The sequence below is a fragment of the Muntiacus reevesi genome, chromosome 3, assembly GCF_963930625.1.
Source record: "Muntiacus reevesi chromosome 3, mMunRee1.1, whole genome shotgun sequence".
Taxonomy (NCBI): Eukaryota; Metazoa; Chordata; class Mammalia; order Artiodactyla; family Cervidae; genus Muntiacus; species Muntiacus reevesi.
In genome coordinates this window covers 121,001,058-121,025,279 of record NC_089251.1, presented here as the reverse complement: position 1 = coordinate 121,025,279, position 24,222 = coordinate 121,001,058, and the positions used below count along the sequence as shown (strand labels likewise).

The 24,222-nt window shown below is 38.0% G+C and overlaps 1 protein-coding gene and 1 non-coding gene across 2 annotated transcripts in view; both read right to left on the bottom strand.

Annotated features, from left to right (window-relative positions):
* Positions 1–24,222, bottom strand: part of SPHKAP (SPHK1 interactor, AKAP domain containing) — a 186,441-nt gene that overhangs the window by 31,967 nt on the left and 130,252 nt on the right. The window contains exons 4-6 of the mRNA XM_065928912.1: positions 6,775–6,834; positions 4,407–4,541; positions 858–1,113 (exon numbers count right to left, since the gene is read on the bottom strand). Coding sequence (XP_065784984.1) covers positions 858–1,113; positions 4,407–4,541; positions 6,775–6,834 — 451 coding nt within the window. The remainder of the gene's footprint in view (positions 1–857; positions 1,114–4,406; positions 4,542–6,774; positions 6,835–24,222) is intronic.
* On the bottom strand, positions 21,496–21,602 carry LOC136165659 (U6 spliceosomal RNA). The gene has a single exon (XR_010662663.1). It is a non-coding gene; the product is annotated as a U6 spliceosomal RNA (small nuclear RNA).

Sequence of the window (24,222 nt, the reverse complement as noted above, 5' to 3'; positions counted from 1 at the left end):
AGTAACTTATTGTTCACTGAGCTCTATTAATGAGTCAAAAGAAATAATCAGTAAACACGTGCTAAGTACTTTCCTGGGTTACTTCCTCCTGCCCTGGCAAAAATAATCATGCCAGCTCAGTTGTGTCTGACTCTTTTGTGACCCCACGGATTGCAGCCTGTCAGGCTCCTCTAACCATGGGACTTCCCAGGCAAGAATACTGGACTGGGTTGCCATTTCCTCCTCCAGGGGATCTTTCCAACCCAGGGATCTCACATGTGTCTCCTGTGGCTCCTGCATAGGTAGGGAGATTCTTTACCACTGAGCCACCTGGAAAGCCCAGAAATGTAACAAATATATATTTTAAATGGCTAAATATAATACATATAATAGTTCTGGGGGCACAGTTATACTTCCAAATTATGCATAAGGAAACCGGAGCTCAGAAAGACTTAGATCACTGGCCCCAGGTTTCACAGCCTCAAAGAGGCAGCGCTCGGATTCAGGCCAGTCTCACTCAGCCTCAGCTAACAGATGGCTTTAATGGAAATCTTAGGGAAATTAACTTTCCTCCAAGTGATAGTCTCCATCTCTTGGCAGGCAGGAAGATTTTGTTTTAAAACAGAGATTTCCTTCAGCATCCCTAAGGCATCTTTACGGAGAATGGGGCCATCTAACCATTAAATCTGTTAAAGTGCCTCTGTCAGCATCTTCACTAGTGTTTTCTTATTCTCTCTCCCTCCTGAAACTTCTTACGTGAAGATTGTGATGCGTCAGCCGAACTGATGTGGCCTGAAACTTTTCTGAAATGTAACCCAGACATTTTTATAGGGTGACTAATTTCAGGATGCACATTCATTTTACAGCAAAGTTCTCACCGTTCCTATACTCTTCCACCTCACTTTCCTCCTCCAAGTGCTCGGATGCAGTGAGAAAGTCTTCTTCAATTGAAGACAAGGAACAGTTCGTGTCATCCTCCACTTTCAAGACGTTTGTTTCAAGGTGGAGCTGCCGCTCCTGTACCAGTTCCAGACCAATCAAAAATTTGTTGATTTCAAAGATGATGCAATTGGTACTGTTTGGTCTGTTCCCTCTTGCACACTGGACCAAGCAGACATCTGACATCCAAGGACACTGCGAGTAGAGAGAGAAAAAGGCATTTGTTTAAAAAAAAAAAAAAAGGAGCTTCTTGAGGAACACTAGTGGTAAAGGATCCACCTGCCAATGCATGAGATGTAAGAGACGTGAGTTTGATCCCTGGGTCAGGAAGATCCCCTGGAGAAAGAAATGGCAACCCACCCCAGTGTTCTTGTCTGGAGAATTCCATGGATAGAGAAGCCTAGTGGGCTACAGTCTGTGGGGTCGCAAAGAGTCCGACACAACAGCACATACACACACAAGAGAAAATATAGAACCATTGCCTCCAGGCTTTCTTCTATTAGTCTCTCCTATTAGAAGGAATGGGGACCTTTAAAATGCTTGGAATATCTTCAGGGAGTATATTGATGAACTGCTTGAAAAAATTCAAATGGTGCTTTGGAACACAGGGTACCTAGGAGAAAAGTTGACTAGTTGTATTACATATTTTTGTTCTCTCCTGTCTAGGTGAAAATTGCACTGGGCAAAGTTTAGCAGGCACAGAAGACCTCATTCAAAGTTTTTAAAATAAAAGAAGGAGGCCAGAACTGAGTTGGATCACAATTCCACTGAAATTAAAAAAAAAAAAAGGGCAACAGGGCTTTGAAGAGCTGGTACAGGAGGACTAAAGTCCATTTGTGTTTGCTTAGGAAAAGGAAACTTCTTGTATCTTCTTGGCTGGAGGTAGTTTTGCAAATTGGAGCAAAGTGCTTACAGAAGTTAGGCTCCCAGCCTTCCAAAGACATAGGGATACTAACTTCTTTGATGACATTTCCAAGAGATGGGTCCAAGGTCCTTGAGAAAGACATTCTTGGGTTGTACAAGTGTCAAAAGGCTTTTAAAATGATTTATATCTCAATGGGGCAGAAAAGCAATTTATAAAAATAAGTTCTCTAAAATCAATATTCTAAGAAAAGGGAAGTTCAGGGCCTGGAGTTAGGAATAAGGCTGTCTAAAATTTAATAAAGCTGAGGGGAAAGTTAAGGCTGTCTTGGGTGCTCCTTTTGATTAAATGAGTCCCAGGTTCTCAGACCAATATTTTTTCTGCCTTGGTGATATTCAGTATAACCTCTCTGCTAGTATTTCACACAGATGGAAAGTGTTCTATCAACTATGGTTATATTTTATAATTTGTAGTGTTCATTTGAAGAAGCAGCCAAAATGAGATGTAAAAAAAATCTACTGAAAGTGATCAAATTCTCTTTAAAGGACAGGTTTATGGGGACAGCACTGAGGGAGACAGATCACTGGTGAGTGTCCAATGGAGACCTGTTAATTCTTTCCAGTTCCAAGGTTACAGACCCCTTCCCCATTTTCCACTACATATTTTCACCATTCATAGTGTCATTCATTAGAATAACTGTAAAAAGTCTCAGTTGCCCTTGCACAGGTTACTAGTAAGTCACAGATATGTCTTGTGCATTGGGGTTTTCATCTTTGTAAGAGGAACAATATGTTGATTTATAGCAATTTTTAAGAGAAAATTATTTTAATAGAAACAACAGTGGGCAAAGGGAAGCTAAATAAACTTATCTCAAGATGGAATTCAAAATGCTTGGGAATATTTCATGTCTACATGTTCCCCTTATTAAAAGAGATTATTTAAAACACATGTACATCAATAGCATGTATGTATACTTTATACATAGCATCAATAGTGTGTATGTACATATACACATATGTATGTGTGTCTATACATACACATGTGTATATACATCGAGTGTATATGTGTATATATGTATTTTATACATAGCATCAATAGTGTATATGTACATATACACATATGTATATACATCAATAGTGTGTATACACATATACACATGTGTGTGTACATCAATAGTGTATATGTGTATATACATACACATGTGTATATACATCAATAGTGTGTATGTGTATATATGTATATTATACATAGCATCAGTGTATATATACATATACACACATGTATATACATCAATAGTGTGTATGTATATATACATCAGTAGTGTGTATGTGTATATATGTATTTTATACATCGCATCAATAGTGTATATGTGTCAATCTCTGTCTCTCCATTCATCCAAGTCACAGAAATATAAAGCGGAAGAACCACCGCTGCAGTTCAGGTTTCCTGGACTCCAGTTCCTGTTTTTTTTCCAACTCTCCTCATGGACAGTTTACTGAGGAATCATAACTAATAGGTCTGGTGCAGAAACCACTCTTAAAACTCAGGTTTGAAAATTATGTTCGGTTTATGGCTTTGCCTACTATAAATAGACAGCACTTAGGTCCACTTCTGTATTCTCTTTTCAAACAATTAATTTTCTCATTAAAGAAATGTGTTATTAGATTGACTGGGAATAATCTTGTTCTAGTCTTGAGGAGCAAACTGTAATGGGCTGTGTGTAGATTTTCAGTGAGCATCTGAAGTATGGAATGAAATAGTGGGTGGCCTACTAAACTTTTTTTTGATATTTTGAAGGATGAAAGAATAAAAGAAGATTTAAAAACTTTCCAGCAAAACTAAAACACAAAGAAGAACAATTTATAGAGGAAAACAAATGCTCATTATTTTAGTCTGTAGCTATCAATCACTATTCACATATCTTATGTGAGAACATAAGTGTCTTTAGACAGTGTGTCTTTAGAAATTTTATGTAAATCAATTAAACAATTTAAAATGTTAAAGTTTTCTTCAGCATTATAATTATTTATTTCATAATAATGAACATTAGTTTAATAGATTGAATGATAACAGTATTTTAAACTCTATTTTAAGTAACATTCTTTTCTTCTGGGAACTTCATTTTGGATCTAGGAAACTCCATTTTCATCTTTGGGACTGCCATCCTGTATTTATTAGCTTGACTGGTTTGATATCGCCTAAAAAATAAATAGCATCCAGAAAGAAGAAATTATGCCATTCTGGCATCACATAGTATGAATTAGAATTTTGCTATTTTTCCTGAAACAGAAGACAATCCTGGTTTTGATTACTCAGTAGATTAGTAGAAAACCAAGCTAACCAACCAATGACTGGTGTGTCTGCTCTAGTTTAAGTGCAACTTAGTACCATAAACTTGAGTACATAATATATGTTAGAAATCAATGTAAAGGAAACGGTCAAACTTTAAGGGGTAATATTTAAAAGAAGTACAAGTAAAATCTATTATAGGATACAAAGACATTTAAATTCATATGCTATGGGAGTCTACATATTGCATTCATTTGGGCCTCATACTGATTTGTGCCAAGAGCTGACCACAGATGACTTATTAGTGAATTGCTTATCAAGAGGTAATATTTCTTACCTGCGAAACTTCAAAATCTGCCTGTAGGTTTCCAGATGTTAACCCACTTAGGAGGACAATTTCATTTTCTTTTGGCTGTTGGACATTCATGGAGCTTATAAGTTTTGGAAGATCTGGTGAAACACTGACCAACTTCTGTAGGACAAGAATGATTATTAATTGAGATAATTTATTTTCACTTCCAAAATACTACCTCAAAATTATTTTACTTGCAAAACTAATATACTCATAAAACTATTCATAATATAGATGACTGAATCTACTAAGATTATTATGAGAAGAGATGTATAAAAGTGAAGCATAAAAGGTTAGATTGGAATAGAAAATTTCCTAAACATAAAGATTTAACAATTTTTTGTTTGAAGTTTCCCAAAGTAAACACTTAATGATTTTATTATGACACCACAGGCATCCATGGTAGTTTGGGACTTTTCCTCCCTTTTAAGTCCTTGAATAAGAGACTCGTTGACTAATAATCATGTGTTCTAATGAAGCTAATAATAATAAAATTGCATGGTAAGCCGCTTCAGTCATGTCTGACTCTGTGCGACCCTGTGGACTGTAGTCTGCCAGGCTCTTCTGTCCACGGGATTCTCCAGGCAAGAATACTGGAGTAGGTTGTCATGCCGTCCTCCAGGGGATCTTCTAAACTCAGAGATCAAACCTGAGCCTCCTATGTCTCCTGCATTGGCAAGCAGGTTCTTTACCACTAGCGCCACCTGGGAAGCCCCCAGTAATAATATTAATAATAAAATAATTACTGGCATTGATTTTCTTGTATATATGAGGCACCATATGAAGGACTGCATGTCCTTAATTGACTGCATTCAATCACTGCAATACCCCTAAATGGATTAGGTAGCACTTTATTTTCACACATAAATATGCTGAAATCCAGAAAAATGAGATGAACAACTTTATGTAGCTAAATCAGCTCATGTATGCGCTTAGGCATAGCCAAAGACTGTCTCGAATCAGTCATAAATTTGTTAAATACAGTCTTCTTTTTTTGCTTTAGTCTTTTATTGTGCTAGACATATACACTTATTTTTTTCATATAAAACAAAAGAATGTTTACTTGATCCAAAAAACAATCAAAACCTGAGAACACAGAGAATACTAAGAGATTCATATACAACAGATTAATTAGAAATGCACATCTACATATTTATTTTATACACTCTGAAAATACAATTTTCATATTACCAAATTTTCATTTCACACATATTTAAAAATTAATATCTGTCATCTATTTGCATATTTAAATACGGCAATAGCTGTCCCAAAGATCACTGCTGAAACATTTTTGTTTCCACACATTAACTGGAGCAATAAAAGTGGGAAAAATGCTGTTAAGTTATAATGCATATTTTCTGTATCATAAAGTTTGATGGAAATACACAGTTTTTAAGATGTCAGCTTGCTTTGTTCCTTCCTGCTCTCTCTGTGATAGACTTAGCACCACAATTTCATCAAATGAAATTATTTGTATAATTTCTTTTGAAGATCTCTATAGTACTACACAGATGAGGGATATTTGGGGCTCAGTGGAAATTTGTAATAAACAGTCTGTATGGACAATTAAATTTGAGAATCTTCAGATGCAGCACTGTCAAGAAAAAAAAGTTACAGGAATAACTGAGTAATTTCAGACCCACTGTCCTATGGCAATCAAGATGCAAATGGTGTACCATTATACATTAAAGAGTGTTGTACCAAACAGTAAAATCAAACCATCTTCAGCTTTGGGCATGAAATGATAAATCACATCACACTAATGAACCCTTCCCATTTTACCTACAGTCTCTGGTTCCAAAGGATTGAGTGAGTCTGCAAGTTTTTGCATGTTGTCAAGGATTTACATCAGAAATCTCATAACCTTGGATAAGTTTGGAATATTTAGCTCCCACAGAATGCAAAAAAATGTGAGTTCCAGATGAGTGTGGGGCCAACAAACTGAGGTTAGATATAAAACATTTGATGAGAGCAGCAAGAAGGAGCAAACCAGAGGGAAGGGCTAGCTGGTATCAAGCAGGTTTTGGAAAAACTTTGGAAAAGTCATCACAGAAAGAGTGCTTGAGTGCGTAGAGGGGGGCAGTAGAAAAGTCACTCCTAGGCACCGGGGGTGCAGGAGAAAGAGCCTGCTTAGGAAATAGCCTAGTCTACTTGGGAAAGCAATTCTCAAATGTTAGGAGAGCAAACTGTGTAGAAAAATGTCAGGAAGAGGTCAGGGAGATGGGCTGTGATGAAATCATCTAATTAATGAGTCTCCTACACAGCGAGCATCACTGAGGTAGTCATGCTAGGTCTCTTGTCAGTACAGCCAGCCCTGGAAGGGAGCTCCCCGAGAGTTCAGTCCCCGAGTTACCTGCTGCAGCTGCTCCGTGCTGTATGCATCCTTGTTCACATCCAGGTTCACAAAGCAGACCTGAAAAAGGCCAAACACTGTCAAGTAAGTGAAAAAGCTGACAGTCCTTTGTGAAGAAAGCAGGAATTAGTTGGGCGCAAATGATTCAAGAGCCAAATATTTTCATATAGTTGATCTGGCATAGAAACAGCCATCTTACCTTTTGAGCTTCTGCATGGGTCTCTAATATCCCGTGGGTCTCTAATATCATGATTCCCACTGATTCCACCCAATGCCCTCTGCCTTTCATGGCCCAGCAAACAAAACAAAACCTCTTTGTACAGAACCAGTGTAACAGTCTCAACAAAATCCTCAGGTTTTTAGAGAGTTGTTAAATCTCATGAAATAGAAAAAAAGCTTGCAATACTTGCCAACTCTATAATCGCAGCAAATATTTCTTGCTGGTTTTCTTTTCTCTTATTTCCTGCTCCCCTTCTCCACCCACTTTTCATGTCATGTACTATCAATGGAGTTCTCTGTGTCTCATTATTTTAGTTAATTTTTAATGTATTTAATCTTGTTGTAAAGTTTGACACTTTTGTAGCTATCTTAAATCAGTGTCAGGATAAATAAGAGTGTAAAAATAATAGCTATAAGATTAAATAGTAATTCAGAGCAACAATCAAAGAATTGTTATAATTTAAAACCATCACAAGCGGACTTGGAACAACAGACTGGTTCCAAACTAGGAAGGAATATGTCAAAACTGTATATTTCCACCCTGCTTATTTAACTTCTAGAAACAGTACATCATACGAAATGCAGGGCTGGATGTAGCACAAGCTGGAATCAAGACTGCAGGAAGAAATATCAACAACCTCAGATTTGCAGATGATACCACTCTAATGGCAGATAGTGAAGAGGAAATAAACAGCATCTTAATGAAGGTGAAAGAGTAAAGTGAAAAAGCTGGCTTAAAAGTCAGCATTCAAAAACTAAGATCATGGCATCTGGTCCCATCACTTCGTGGCAAATAGATGGGGAGAAAGTGGAAACTGACAGATTTCATTTTCTTGGGCTTTAAAATCACTGTGGACGGTGACTGCAGCCATGAAATTAAAAGACATTTGCTCCTTGGAAGAAAAACTACCTAGATAGCGTATTGAAAAAGCAGACACATCACTTTGCCGGCAAAGATCTGTATAGTCAAAGCTATGGTATTTACAGTGGTCATGTATGGAAGTAAGAGTTGGACCATACAGAAGGCTGAGCACTGAAGAATTGATGCTTTTGAACCGTGGTGTTGGAGGAGACTCTTGAGACTTCCTTGGACTGTAAGGAGATCAAAGCTGTCAATCCTAAAGGTAATCAACCTGAATATTCATTGGAAGGACTGATGCTGAAGCTGAAGCTTCAATACTTTGTCCATCTGATGTGAAAAGCCAACTCTTTGAAAAAGATCTTGATGCTGGGAAAGATTGAAGGAAAGAGGAGAAGGGGACCACAGAGGATGAGATGGTTGGGTGGCATCACCGACTCAATAGATGTGAGTCTGAACAAACTCCAGGAGATAGTGAAGGATAGAGAAGCCTGGTGTACTGTAGTTCATGAGTTCACAAAGAGTTGGACATGACTTAGCAACTGAACACCAACCACAATCACATCACATTAATTAAAATAAACTACCATGGGTACTACTATATATGAAACAGATAACTAATAAGGACCTAGTGAATAGCACAGGGAACCCTACTTGGTGCTCTGTGGAGATCTAAAGGGGAAGGAAATCCAAGAAAGAGGGGTCATATGTATGTGAGTGGCAGATTCACCTTGCTATACTGCAAGAAATTCACACAGCGTGGTAAAGCGACTATACTCCAATTTAAAAAAAATAAAGGAAGAAAAACAGTAGGACCATAAAAAACTGAATGAGACTATTAATTTCCTGAATAGTCAGATATTTGGACTTAAGTAGGTATCTGAAAGCATACAGAGGTTTCTGATTTCAGTTAGTTGTTTGGAGTCATGCTTTCTGAGAGTCCATTTAGGACTCTCTCTTTTTAGGATTGGAAAAGAACCATAAGGGGAAGATTTTTGGAAAGGCCTTAAAAATTAAAATAGTTCTACATTGATGAAGTGTAAAGCTCACTATTGTTTTAATCCTCATTACTGAGAGATTTCTTCAAGTTTCCTGGGCTCACAATATCGTTGCGGTACATTTCTTGGATACAGTATTTGCTTGTTAAGAATAACTTGATGGACACCTGGAATAAGGAAGGGTGTGAAATGCCACCCACTCTCTCAATCTTTTGGTTAATAGGGTGGATTTGGGCATGAGACCTTTTGCAGACAGAGCAAATGAAAGCATAAAGAGTAGGTGCTTCCTGGTTTACAATCTCGAGCAGTTTGAGAGTATTCATATAATAATAGTAACTTTGCCCTTGGAAAGCTGGTTCAGAATCCATTAGTACTCAGGGACTTTTCATTACAGGCAGCTGGGATGGCAGTTATTGAATTGATTAGACAATTTTCCATTCACCTTAAAGAAAGGTGCATTACCTGGCCCCTGGGCATCACAAAGCTCTATCATCCTATTTCACAGTGGGAGAGGGCAAAGCAGAGAGACCCAAGAAAAGCATCTATAATAACCATTTCTCTGTCCTCTGATACTGTATTTAGTTTCTGAAGATGAACATTTTTTAAAATTAATTTTGTGTTACAATGTGAAACTCTGCCTATGTTTGGAGGAGGAAACTCTCCATACTTGCTGGCTGGACCAAGACTGAAACGAAGCAAGACATAAACCAGTCACTTGCTTATATTGTACTGAGCTCATACATCTTTCTGGATGTTGGTGGTAGGGGAAGTTTTTAGGGCCTGATATACTTACAATTTTGGAAGACGTTCCTTTAGAAAAAGAGTGATGAAATCAAAAAGTTTAAATTAGATGTGACTACTTAGAAAGAGAAAGGAAATCACAACAAATCTTAAATTTAAAATGATTGACAAATACCATAAACACAAGAACTTTCTGAAAAATGATATTTCTATTAATAAACAGCCCGGTACACCTACATAATATTTCCCCCTACAGTGTTGGCTCAATACTCTGATTATCTCTTCATATAAAAGCAGTTTTATAATATCATTTTCTCTAGCAAGAATAGAAAGATAATTCAGCCCCAATACTGTTGATTTAATTTTTTCAACTTCACAAACTTATAATATCTTGCACATTTTCCAGGTTGTTGTCAAATCCAGTGAGAAGTCACTAAACAATTTCTTTCATGTGTGAGTGAAAGATACTATTGATACTAAAGATACAATTTGATACTATTAAACTTTGTGCTCTACAAACTAACATTTGGATAAATTCTCTTTTGATTCCTACTGAAAAACAAAGACAAGGACATGGTCCATTTATAATTTTCAATGCTATGTTACTGAATTTTCCACTGGGGAGAACTTCTGTGTTGTCTAGACACCAATGAGAACCCAATCTTGCATTTATAATTTTACATGTTTGGTGACTAGAAGAATTCTTCACAGACTAGCTCCTGGCACAGAAACCTTGTTTACTATTTTATATTTCTGGTATTGGGGGTGGTAGGACACATTCAACTGGAAAACTCTCTCATCTGAAATCTTCTTGGTGCAATGTCTGCCTGGGTTACCTTCTGTCCATGACGGGAGCATTCAGGAAGACATTCCTTCATTCCTCCATGGATGTGATCTCACACTACATAAACATATCTCAAGGAAATACAAACCCACTCATTTTCTCTTGAGCCAGACCCCACACATGTCTGGGGTCACTCTGATGACCTTCCACATGAGAAGAGGGAAGACGCAGGGAGTCTGAATGGAAAGAGACAACTGTAGTTTAAATATCCTCAATTTGAAAATCACACAAACAAAAAACTTTGTGAATACCTGCGAGGGGATCCTGTGTACCCGAGGAGCCCTGAATTTGAAGCTTTGATAGTATAGGTTGATGAGAGGACTAAGGGCCCTACACCTCCGAGGTTTATGGCTTGGTGCTGAGTGCTGAGAAGACAAACAGATATTTCTCTCACTCCCAGAAAGTTTTGGTCTGCTGAAGGCTGAATGCATCCCTAAAAGGATGGCCATGAAGTGAAGTGAAGTAACAGGCATGCGTGCTGGTGGAGGAAGCTGGGAAAAGGGATTCATCACAAATAGCATCTCTGAGAAGATAGATTTGAGGTGAGGCTGGCAGGCAGGCAGGACACAATTAATAAGCAGAAGAGGGAAAATGGCACAAAACAACGAATGGATGATTTTCCCCTGACCAGCAGCTGTTGAGTAATAAATGTGAAGAATCTCTGTATTAAGCACAGGCTGAGGAGAAGGAGAAGACAGAGGCTGTGAAATCCAAGGCAAGGAAAACTTTCTAGAGGAACTCCAGAGTGAGAGCAAACTGGGTGGACAATATGTCCTTCTTTCTGAACAATAAAAGACTCTGGGAATAATTCAGCAGACTTTTAAAAGATGAATGAAAGGGGAACTCGTAACTGTTATACACTTCCTGTGCAATAAAAATTGAAGGAGACCTATGGGTTAGATTTAGGTATTTCCATTCCAGCAAGTGAGGCTGCTCCCATGTTATTACAGGAGGAAACTTAAACAGGAGGACATTATATAAGGAAACTTGGTAACAGGAAATTAAAGTTTCTAGAAGCTTAGGGTGAGTGTTATCTATGACCAACATTAAAGCCTGGGAGATTATTCATTATGGTTTAATGGGCTGCACAGAGGCTGAGTCTGTATGTCCGAGACATCATCCATATAGGAATAAGTGTAACTGCTCTGTGTTGACACTTTATCTCAATCAGGAATGATGTTACTGTTGAGTTCAGTCATTCAGTCATGTCTGACTCTTTGTGACCCCATGGACTGCAGCACGCCAGGCTTTCCTGTCCATCACCAACTCCTGGAGCTTGCTCAAACTCATGTCCATCGAGTAGGTGATGCCATCCACTCATCTCATCTCTGTCACCCCCTTCTCAATCTTTCCCAGCATCAGGGTCTTTTCCAATGAGTCGGTTCTTCACATCAGGTGGCCAAAATACTGGAGCTTCAGCTTCAGTATCAGTCCTTCCAATGAATATTCAAAACTGATTTCCTTTAGGATTGACTGGATGGATCTCCTCGCAGTCCAAGGGATTCTCAATGTCACTGAGTTATCTGTCAAATGCCTGTATGTGCAAATCCAAATACAGTAAGTCTCCAAAATACAAACTTTAATTTGCAAACATTCAAAGACGTGAACATGCCATCCATGATGAGAAAATGAGAGATACTACCCAGACATCACTGGATCATTTTTTCCAAAAGGTAGATAGATTTGAATCCAGCAAGGATCAGAACCTGTGTCATTAATGTCAGAGGTGAACAAAATTGCAGCTTGCCCTCCATCAGCTATTGCTGACCATCCCTCATGTCTACCTTCTCTCCACCTTTTCTCCCTGCTCCAGTCAGTAACTCTTCCTGCATGTTCACTCAATGCCAGCCCTTGCTTACCAGCTGTTGTACTGTACTACTGTGCCTTTCAAGGCACTGTACTATAAGATTAAAAATACTTAATTTTTCTGTATTTCATTTTTATGTATTATTTGTGTGAAAAGTATCATAAACCTACTACCATATAGTACTATAGCCAACTGTGTTAACTGGGTATCTAGGCTAACTTTGTCGAACTTACGAACAAACTGGACTTAGAAATGTGCTCTTGGAATGGAACTTGTTTCTATGCAGGACACTTACTGTATGTCAGGTGATACAGGGAAATATTTTTTTAATTAATTAATTAATTTTAATTGGAGGCTAATTATTTTACAATATTGTGGTGGTTTTTGCCATACATTGACATGAATTAAAGTATGGGTGTTTACTTAATTACCTTTGTTCTTGAACACAGTTTATTTCCTTCAGCCTGGACTAGATTATTTGCTCATGAGGTCAGATTCTGGTCATCACTGTATTCTTAGTGCTTAGCATAGCTTGGCATTTCATAGACGCTCAATGAATCCTTGTTGATAAATGTATATGTGTGAAGTGAAAGTAGTGTCACAGGTGGTAGGTGTAATAATCATCAATTTAACTAAATATTTTCCTTATTTATTGAATAGTTTTCTTCTAACAAAGATGTAAGGGATTAAATACAGAAGTTATAGGAGGATTAACTGGGTTAATATGAATCAGTTCAGTTCAGTTCGGTTGCTCAGTTGTGTCCGACTCTTTCCGACCCCATGAATCGCAGCACACCAGGCCTCCCTGTCCATCACCAACTCTCAGAGTTCACTCAAACTCATGTCCATTGCGTCGGTGATGCCATCCAGCCATCTCATGCTCTGTTGCCCCCTTCTCCTCCTGCCCCCAATCCCTCCCGGCATCAGGGTCTTTTCCAGTGAGTCAACTGTTTGCATGAGGTGGCCAAAGTATTGGAGTTTCAGCTTCAACATCAGTCCTTCCAATGAACACCCAGGACTGATCTCCTTTAGGAGACTGGTTGGATCTCCTTGCAGTTCAAGGGACTCTGAAGAGTCTTAATATAAATCAGGCTGTTGATATTGCTTAAAGTACTTAAAAATTGGCTTCTTTATCCCCTAATAAGGATTTGCTAAAAAATAGAAACAGGCAAAAAATTGAGAACCATAACTGGCAATAAATACCCATAAAAGGTACTAGATTTTTTTTGGACTCAAGGCTCCTTGTTCTTCACATAAAATGCATTCCACATTGTGTCTGCATTTGTCCTTGTTTAGAGCATCTGCAGATGCATTCAGTTAAAGCAGATGGAAACACAGTATCATCATCAAGAGAACACAAACATAACTTTTCTTGCTAATTTTATGGCTGTACATAACTTTTAAATTCAAAGCCTCTCTTCTCTCATTATTATGGTTCTAAAGTGAAACATTGTAGGAATAAGTATCACTGAAAAAATTATGTCACTTTATGACTTTGACTTTTAAATAATCTAATAAAATATTCTTCAAAGGTACTCACACGTAGTAAACATTTTAATGTTTTTAGGCAATATACTGTTTTCTCTGCTTAGCTTTTATGGATTATTAAATCAAGCATTTTACCTATAAGTTTACTTTCATAAATGGAGGATGTAGGCATGTAAACGGAGAAGGCAATGGCACCCCACTCCAGTACTCTTGCCTGGAAAATCCCATGGATGAAGGAGCCTGGTAGGCTGCAGTCCATGGGGTCGCTAGGAGTCAGACACGACTGAGCGACTTCACTTTCACTTTCCACGTTCATCCATTGGAGAAGGAAATGGCAACCCACTCCAGTGTTCTTGCCTGGAGGATCCCAGGGACGGGGGAGCCTGATGGGCTGCCGTCTATGGGGTCGCACAGAGTCAGACACGACTGAAGTGACTTAGCAGCAGCAGCAGGCATGTAAAAATAAAATTTTACTATAATATTTTATTAGGATAGTGATATAAGATGTTTTGGTGAAAGTTACTATGAGAAAAAATTAAACTTAAACTATATTAAGATAAGAAAATATAAATAATTTTAAGTAGATTGTAATTTATAACATGTGAAGTCAAGTGGGCAGATGATACCACTCTTATGCCAGAATGCAAAGAGGAACTAAAGAGCCTCTTAAGGAGGGTGAAGAAGGAGAGTGAATGAGCCAGCTTAAGACTAAATATTAAAAAATACTAAGATCATAGCATCTGGCCCCATTACTGCATGGCAAAGAAGGAGAAAAGGTGGAAGTAGTGACAGATTTCCTCTTCTTGGGCTCCAAAATCACTGAGGATGGCGACTGCAGCCATGAAATCAGAAGACGATTGCTTCTTGGCAGGGAAGCAATGACAAACCTAGACAGTGTGTTGAAAAGCAGAGACGTGCCTCTGCCAACAAAGGTCCCTATAGTCAAGGCTATGGTCTTCCCAGTGATCACGTAGGGCTGGGAGACCTGGACTGTAAAGAAGGCAGAAGGCCAAAGAATCGATGCCTTTGAAATGCCGTGCTGGATAAGACTACTGAAAGTCCTTTGGACAGCAAGGAGATCAAACCAGTTAATCTTATGGGAAATCAACCCTGAATATTCACTGGAAGGACTGATGCTGAAGCTGAAGCTCCAGTATTTTGGTCACCTGATGTTAACAGACGACTCACTGAAAAAGTCCCTGATGCTCGGAAAGATTGAGCACAGAAGGAGAAGAGGGTGTCAGAAGATGAGATGGCTGGACGGCATCACCGATGCAATGAACATGAACTTGGGCAAACTTTGGGAGATGGTGAGGGAGATGGAGCCCTGGTGTGCTGCAGCCCATGGGGTTGCAGAGTCAGACACAAAACAACTATAAAGAAACAATTCATAACAACTTTTCTAAGTTAGCTATATTTAACAAATAGTTTTATTTCAATGCAAATTAAGTCAGAAAAAAACAATACTAATATGTCAAGTAAAAAATTCAGATTTGAGTCTTTGAACTGATCCACTGTATGTGGACAGTTTTATTTTTTCATGTATTCATTTTAGTCAACATTTTGGATTGTTCAGATAGTCAAATGCAACAGTTGAGAAATGCCATTACATAATGCACTCACTAAACGCAAATCGCTGTGCAAGAGGATATAAGACAAGTGGGTTTTAGCCCAGAATGTGGGACCTTTGCTTTTCTTTCCTGGGTATGTTTTCATCTTTCCTGAAGTCAGCTAAAATCCATTTAAGAAATGATTCTTATGGAGATCCTGCTTAGAAAATGTTAACAAAGAGCATGATGTCAAATTGCTTTTGAAATCTACACATTTGAATCTTTACTCTGACCAAATATATACTTAGGCTTTATCTTAGAAGAAACCCAATTCCTTTTTTCTGCAGCTTCTAACAATGCAGCCATCTGGCCATGTGATGATGAGAGGATCTCTTAATTTGGTGGTTTAAAACGCTGATCAACAAATCTTTCAAAATAAAAATTGCCTCCTTTCTTCCCCAGCCAAAAGACTTCTGTTAGATTCAGAATCCAAGACCACAGTTACCTTTTAAAGAATGTGTCTTTCCCCGTGATCAGTCCTTTAGGTTGATGATAACTAAAACAGCAATTTATATATCAATGTTGTCAAGTCACAGAGCTGTCAGACATTCTAGAACATACTTGACTGTTTATTTATTTATTTTATTTTTTTCATTTATTTTTATTAGTTGGAGGCTAATTACTTCACAACACTGCAGTGGGTTTTGTCATACATTGACATGAATCAGCCATGGAGTTACATGTATTCCCCATCCCGATCCCCCCTCCCACCTCCCTCTCGACCCGATTCCTCTGGGTCTTCCCAGTGCACCAGGCCCGAGAACTTGTCTCATGCATCCCACCTGGGCTGGTGATCTGTTACACTACAGATAATATACATGCTGTTCTATTGAAACATTCCACCCTCGCCTTCTCCCACAGAGTCCAAAAGTCTGTTCTGTACATCTGTGTCTCTTTTTCTGTTTTGCATATAGGGTTATCGTTATCATCTTTCTAAATTCCATATATATGTGTTAGTGTGCTGTAATGGTCTTTATCTTTCTGGCTTACTTAACTCTGTATAATGGGCTCCAGTTTCATCCATCTCATTAGAACTGATTCAAATGAATTCTTTTTAATGGCTGAGTAATATTCCATGGTGTATATGTACCACAGTTTCCTTATCCATTCATCTGCTGATGGGCATCTGGGTTGCTTCCATGTCCTGGCTATTATAAACAGTGCTGCGATGAACATTGGGGTGCACGTGTCTCTTTCAGATTTGGTTTCCTTGGTGTGTATGCCCAGAAGTGGTATTGCTGGGTCATATGGCAGTTCTATTTCCAGTTTTTTAAGAAATCTCCACCCTGTTCTCCATAGTGGCTGTACTAGATTGCATTCCCACCAACAGTGTAAGAGGGTTCCCTTTTCTCCACACTCTCTCCAGCATTTATTGCTTGTAGACTTTTGGATAGCAGTCATCCTGACTGGCATGTAATGGTACTTCATTGTGGTTTTGATTTGCATTTCTCTGATAATGAGTGATGTTGAGCATCTTTTCATGTGTTTGTTAGCCATCTGGATGTCTTCTTTGGAGAAATGTCCATTTAGTTCTTTGGCCCATTTTTTGATTGGGTCATTTATTTTTCTGGAATTGAGCTGCAGGAGTTGCTTGTATATTTTTGAGATTAATCCTTTGTCTGTTTCTTCATTTGCTATTATTTTCTCCCAATCTGAGGGCTGTCTTTTCACCTTACTTATAGTTTCCTTTGTTGTGCAAAAGCTTTTAAGTTTCATCAGGTCCCATTTGTTTATTTTTGCTTTTATTTCCAATATTCTGGGAGGTGGGTAATAGAGGATCCTGCTGTGATTTATGTCGGAGAGTGTTTTGGCTATGTTCTCCTCTAGGAGTTTTATAGTTTCTGGTCTTGCATTTAGACCTTTAATCCATTTTGAGTTTATTTTTGTGTATGGTGTTAGAAAGTGTTCTAGTTTCATTCTTTTACAAGTGGTTGACCAGTTTTCCCAGCACTACTTGTTAAAGAGGTTGTCTTTTTTCCATTGTATATCCTTGCCTCCTTTGTCAAAGATAAGGTGTCCATAGATTCGTGGATTTATCTCTGGGCTTTCTATTCTGTTCCATTGATCTATATTTCTGTCTTTGTGCCAGTACCATACTGTCTTGATGACTGTGGCTTTGTAGTAGAGTCTGAAGTCAGGCAGGTTGATTCCTCCAGTTCCATTCTTCTTTTTCAAGATTACTTTGGCTATTCGAGGTTTTTTGTATTTCCATACAAATTGTGAAATTATTTGTTCTAGTTCTGTGAAAAATACCGTTGGTAGCTTGATAGGGATTGCATTGAATCTATAGATTGCTTTGGGTAGAATAGCCATTTTGACAATATTGATTCTTCCAATCCATGAACACGGTATGTTTCTCCATCTGTTTGTGTCCTCTTTGATTTCTTTCATCAGTGTTTTATAGTTTTCTATGTATAGGTCTTTTGTTTCTTTAGGTAGATATACTCCTAATATTTTATTCTTTTTGTTGCAATGGTGAATGGTATTGTTTCCTTAATTTCTCTTTCTGTTTTCTCATTGTTAGTGTATAGGAATGCAAGGGATTTCTGTGTGTTAATTTTATATCCTGCAACTTTACTATATTCATTGATTAGCTCTAGTAATTTTCTGGAAGAGTCTTTAGGGTTTTCTATGTAGAGGATCATGTCATCTGCAAACAGCGAGAGTTTCACTTCTTCTTTTCCTATCTGGATTCCTTTTACTTCTTTTTCTGCTCTGCTGTGGCCAACACTTCCAAAACTATGTTGAATAGTAGTGGTGAGAGTGGGCACCCTTGTCTTGTTCCTGATTTCAGGGGAAAAGCTTTCAATTTTTCACCATTGAGGGTGATGGTTGCTGTGGGTTTGTCATATATAGCTTTTATTATGCTGAGGTATGTTCCTTCTATTCCTGCTTTCTGGAGAGTTTTAATCATAAATGAGTGTTGAATTTTGTCAAAGGCTTTCTCTGCATCTATTGAGATAATCATATGGTTTTTATTTTTCAATTTGTTAATGTGGTGTATTACATTGATTGATTTGTGGATATTAAAGAATCCTTGCAGTCCTGGGATAAAGCCCACTTGGTCATGGTGTGTGATTTTTTAAATATGTTGTTGGATTCTGTTTGCTAGAATTTTGTTCAGGATTTTTGCATCTTTGTTCATCAGTGATATTAGCCTGTAGTTTTCTTTTATTGTGGCATCTTTGTCTGGTTTTGGAATTAGGGTGATGGTGGCCTCATAGAATGAGTTTGGAAGTTTACCTTCTTCTGCAATTTTCTGGAAGAGTTTGAGTAAGATAGGTGTTAGCTCTTCTCTAAATTTTTGGTAGAATTCAGCTGTGAAGCCATCTGGTCCTGGGCTTTTGTTTGCTGGAAGATTTTTGATTACAGTTTCGATTTCCTTGCTTGTGATGGCTCTGTTAAGATCTTCTATTTATTCCTGGTTCAGTTTTGGAAAGTTATACTTTTCTAAGAATTTGTCCATTTCATCCAAGTTGTCCATTTTATTGTAATAGAGCTGCTAGTAGTAGTCTCTTATGATCCTTTGTATTTCAGTGTTGTCTGTTGTGATCTCTCCATTTTCATTTCTAATTTTGTTAATCTGGTTCTTCTCTCTTTGTTTCTTAATGAGTCTTGCTAATGGTTTGTCAATTTTGTTTATTTTTTCAAAAAACCAGCTTTTAGCTTTGTTGATTTTTGCTATGGTCTCTTTAGTTTCTTTTGCATTTATTTCTGCCCTAATTTTTAAGATTTCTTTGTTTCTACTAACCCTGGGGTTCTTCATTTCTTCCTTCTCTAATTGCTTTAGGTGTAGAGTTAGGTTATTTATTTGGCTTTTTTCTTGTTTCTTGATGTAAGCCTGTAATGCTATGAACCTTCCCCTTAGCACTGCTTTTACAGTGTCCCATAGGTTTTGGATTGTTGTGTTTTCATTTTCATTCATTTCTATGCATATTTTGATTTCTTTTCTGATTTCTTCTATGATTTTTTGGTTATTCAGAAGTGTGTTATTTAGCCTCCATATTTTTGAATTTTTAACAATTTTTTTCCTGTAATTGAGATCTAATCTTACTGCACTGTGGTCAGAAAAGATGACTGGAATGATTTCAATTTTTCTGAATTTTCCAAGATCAGATTTATGGCCCAGGATGTGATCTATTCTGGAGAAGGTTCCGTGTGCACTTGAGAAGAAGGTGAATTTGATTGTTTTGGGGTGAAATGTCCTATAGATATCAATTAGGTCTAGCTGGTCCATTGTGTCATTTAAAGTTTGTGTTTCCTTGTTAATTTTCTGTTTAGTTGATCTATCCATAGTTGTGAGTGGGGTATTAAAGTCTCCCACTATTATTGTGTTACTATTAATTTCCTCTTTCATACTCGTTAGCATTTGCCGTACATATTGCGGTGCTCCTATGTTGGGTGCATATATATTATTATGTAGTGTCCTTATGTAGTGTCCTTATGTAGTGATCATTATGTAGTGTCCTTGTTTGTCTCTTTTCACAGCCTTTATTTGAAAGTCTATTTTATCTGATATGAGTATTGCGACTCCTGCTTTCTTTTGGTCTCTGTTGCGTGAAATATTTTTTTCCAGCACTTCACTTTTAGTCTGTATGTGTCTCTTGTTTTGAGGTGGGTCTCTTGTAGACAGCATATATAGGGGTCTTGTTTTTGTATCCATTCAGCCAATCTTTGTCTTTTGGTTGGGGCATTCAACCCATTTACATTTAAGGTAATTATTGATAGGTGTGGTCCCGTTGCCATTGACTTTGTTGTTTTGGGTTCACGTTTATACAACCTTTCTGCATTTCCTGTCTAGAGAAGATCCTTTAGCATTTGTTGAAGAGCTGGTTTGGTGGTGCTGAATTCTCTCAGCTTTTGCTTGTCTGTAAAGCTTTTGAATTCTCCTTCATATCTGAATGAGATCCTTGCTGGGTACAGTAATCTAGGTTGTAGGTTATTTTCTTTCATTACTTTAAGTATGTCCTGCCATTCCTTTCTGGCCTGGAGGGTTTCTATTGATAGATCAGCTGTTATCCTTATGGGAATCCCTTTGTGTGTTATTTGCTGTTTCTCCCTTGCTGCTTTTAATATTTGTTCTTTGTGTTTGATCTTTGTTAATTTGATTAATATGTGTCTTGGGGTGTTTCGCCTTGGGTTTTTCCTGTTTGGGACTCTCTGGGTTTCTTGGACTTGGGTGGCTATTTCCTTCCCCATTTTAGGGAAGTTTTCAGCTATTATCTCCTTAAGTATTTTCTCATGGCCTTTCTTTTTGTCTTCTTCTTCTGGGACTCCTGTGATTCGAATGTTGGGGCATTTCACATTGTCCCAGAGGTCCCTGAGGTTGTCCTCATTTCTTTTGATTCTTTTTTCTTTTTCCCTCTCTGCTTCATTTATTTCCACCATTTTATCTTCTGCCTCACTTATCCTATCTTCTGTCTCCATTATTCTACTCTTGGTTCCCTCCAGAGTGTTTTTGATCTCATTTATTGCATTATTCATTTTTAATTGACTCTTTTTTATTTCTTCTAGGTCCTTATTAAACATTTCTTGCATCTTCTCAATCTTTGTCTCCAGGCTATTTATCTGTAACTCCATTTTGTTTTCAAGATTTTGGGTCATTTTTATTATCATTATTCTAAATTCTTTTTCATGTAGATTCCCTATCTCCTCCTCTTTTGTTTGACTTGGTGGGCATTTTTCATGTTCCTTTACCTGTTGGATATTTCTCTGCCTTTTAATCTTGTTTAGATTGCTGTGTCTGGAGTGGGCTTTCTGTATTCTGGAGGTCTGTGGTTCCTTTTTATTGTGGAGGTTTTACCCAGTGGGTGGGGCTGGACGATTGGCTTGTCAAGGGTTCCTGGTTAGTGAAGCTTGCGTTGGTGTTCTGGTGTGTGGAACTAGATTTCTTCTCTCTGGAGTGCAATGGAGTGCCCAGTAATGAGTTTTGAGGTGGGTCTATGTGTTAGGTGTGACCTTGGGCAGCCTGTATGTTGACGCTCAGGGCTATGTTCCTGCATGGCTGGAGAATTTGCGTGGTATGTCCTGCTCTAAAACTTATTGGCTCTTGGGTGGTGGTTGGTTTCAGGGTATGTATGGAGGCTTTTGGACGGTCTCTTATTACTTAAAGTTCCATGTAGTCAGGAGTTTTCTGGTGTTCTCAGGTTTTGGGCAAAACTATGGAACGCTTCACGAATTTGTGTGTCATCCTTGCACAGGGGCCATGCTAATCTTCTTTGTATCATTCCAATTTTAGTATGTGTGCTGCTGAAGCGAGCACTACTTGACTGTTTAGAATGACACTGCACGTGTATCCAGTTATTGCTTTGAAATGATTGCAGCAGTCATGTTCTGTGGTTTACATCACCACAGTAAATTTTAGAATATTTTTACCATCCATGAAAGGAAATGTGCTATTAGCAATCAATCTTTATTTCTCCCCAGGTACCCTCCCTCTAGCCCTAGACAATAACTCATCTACTTTATATCTCTACATATTTGCCTGTTTTGGCAAATCATGTGTTTTAGAAACAAAACATAAGGTGCTTCTTTTGGTGTGATTAAAATTTATTGTTTACAGTCACTCAGTTGTGTCCGACTCTTTGCAACCTCGTGGACTCCAGCACGCCAGGCTTCCCTGTTCTTCACTATCTCCCTGAGTTTGCTCAAACTCAGGTCCACTGAGTAGATGATGCCACCCAACCATCTCATTCTCTGTCGCCCGATTCTCCTCCTGCTCTCAATCTTTCCTAGCATCAGGGTCTTTCCAATGAGTCGGCTCTTCCCATTAGCTGGCCAAAGTTTTGGCGTTTCACCTTCATCATCAGTCCTTCCAATGAAAATTTGGGGTTGATTTCCTTTAGGGTTGACTTGTTTGATCTCCTTGCAGTCCAAGGGACTCTAGAGAGTCTTCTCCAGCACCGCAATATACTGCATTTTATTTGTTCCTTTATGGATATTTGGGTTGTTCTAAGAAAATATTTATTTTTCAAAATCTCCCCTGGTAAAAGGATTTGGGACTCTTAGGATATGATCATTTCTGACTGTAATTTTGTTATCTATCATCTTGGCTATAAGAGTTTCTCCTGTTATCTCTTCTTGATAATAGGGGATGATTCTAAAATAAAAGTGATGCCCAAGGATGGAGGGACAGAGATGAGTCAAATTTCCCTTAGAAAAGGGTTTATCTGGAAGTTTTACCTTTCTTGCATGTTCAATTGAAAGGAAAAAGAATATATCAGACTTGGCTCCACCTTGTTTATTTCTTCTCTCACAGAGGTTATTTAGATTACTAACACAAAGAGCTGAGATACATTCCTAAACTCTCAGGAGTCATGTCCAGGGGTAATGCAGGCAAAGAAAACTCAGATGCTCATCAACTGAGTAGATGACTTGCTATAGACATCCTCGATGGTGGTGTGAGATCTTCTACTTGGCAGCAAACTTCTGTTTTCTTTTTGATCAAGATGATTTCTCAATCCCCATTTTGCCTACTGTAATTAAACCAATTTCCAGAGAGTCACATAACAATCACTAGCATGTTTAATAGGGAAAATCTTTTTTTTTTCCCTCTTGGAAAAATAGAGTATGTGTCAGGTAGGGGGAGTAGTCAGAGGCTTCACATCTTTTGACAGGTGAACAACACCTCAGGAGATGGTAGATGAGATCTGTTTGCTGATTCTGAAACACACGAAATTCTTACTTGTTATCAAGTTCAATATGATGGCTCTACACATTTCGCTCTTCAAAATTCATTGTGCTCAAACTGCTGTTTTCCTTGTAAGTTCTTGCATTCTCTTAGATGCCCTCAGTTCAAAGGGTTAACTCTACTTAATCTGGAGAAACATACTCTAGAAAAGAAAGACTGAAAGAACAGGACTGTCCCTAGGTTATGAAAGCCAGATATAACCCAGATCCTTAAAGTCTATGAACAGCCATAATAAAGGAACTAACAACAAAGAACTGAAGAAATAAGTAAGCTATGTAGCAGAAAGCCACCTAAAATTTCAAAACTTTCAAAATAATCCTATGTTTTCCATGTAGAGGACAAAGTCACTGTTCAGAATATTAAAATTTTAGAGGTTTCACCAAATACCAATGGAGGAAATTCCAGAAACAGTAAATGGGACAATATGATCCCCATATATGGCTGGACCATTCTTTTATCTTTGAGGCACAGAGTACAGAAGAAACAGAAGGGCTTTGCTTTCAGACAAGCTTCGCTTCATATCCTGATTTCACTTCTTAATAGTTGGTAGTCTTAATAAACCATGGGAAAAATGGGAGTCATACATTTATAATAATAACTTGCAGAATTCCTGTGAAGATTAGATGAAATACAAAATCAAGAACACTGGAGTACACCAGATGACATTGTATTGCTTTCTGGATTATAATCTGTAAAGGTGAGCTATCTTAAACTGCTGCTCTTTAACTTTTTTCACACAAAACATTTTATAAGGTTTAATCTAAATAACCTAAATAACGGGAAATAGAATTTTATAAAGAACAGCTACTTCTGAGTGTAAAGCAATTACATTTTGACTTCTTGTATAGAGGCAATCATACAGAGTGAAGTTAGTCAGAAAGAGAAAAACAAATATATTAACACAGGTATGTGAAATCTGAAAAAAAACAACTGGTATGGACAATCTTATTTACAAGGCAGAGATAGAGACACAGAAGTAGAGAATAAACGTATGAACACCGAGGGGATTGGAGTGGGATGAATCCAGAGACTGGGATTGACATATAGACTATTGATACTATGTGTAAGTAGATTGCTAATAAGAACCTACTGCAAAGCACAGGGGAACTCTACTCAATGCCCCGTGGTGACCTAAACGGGAAGGAATTCCAAAACAGAGGAGATATACGTATCCATACAGCTGATCCACTCT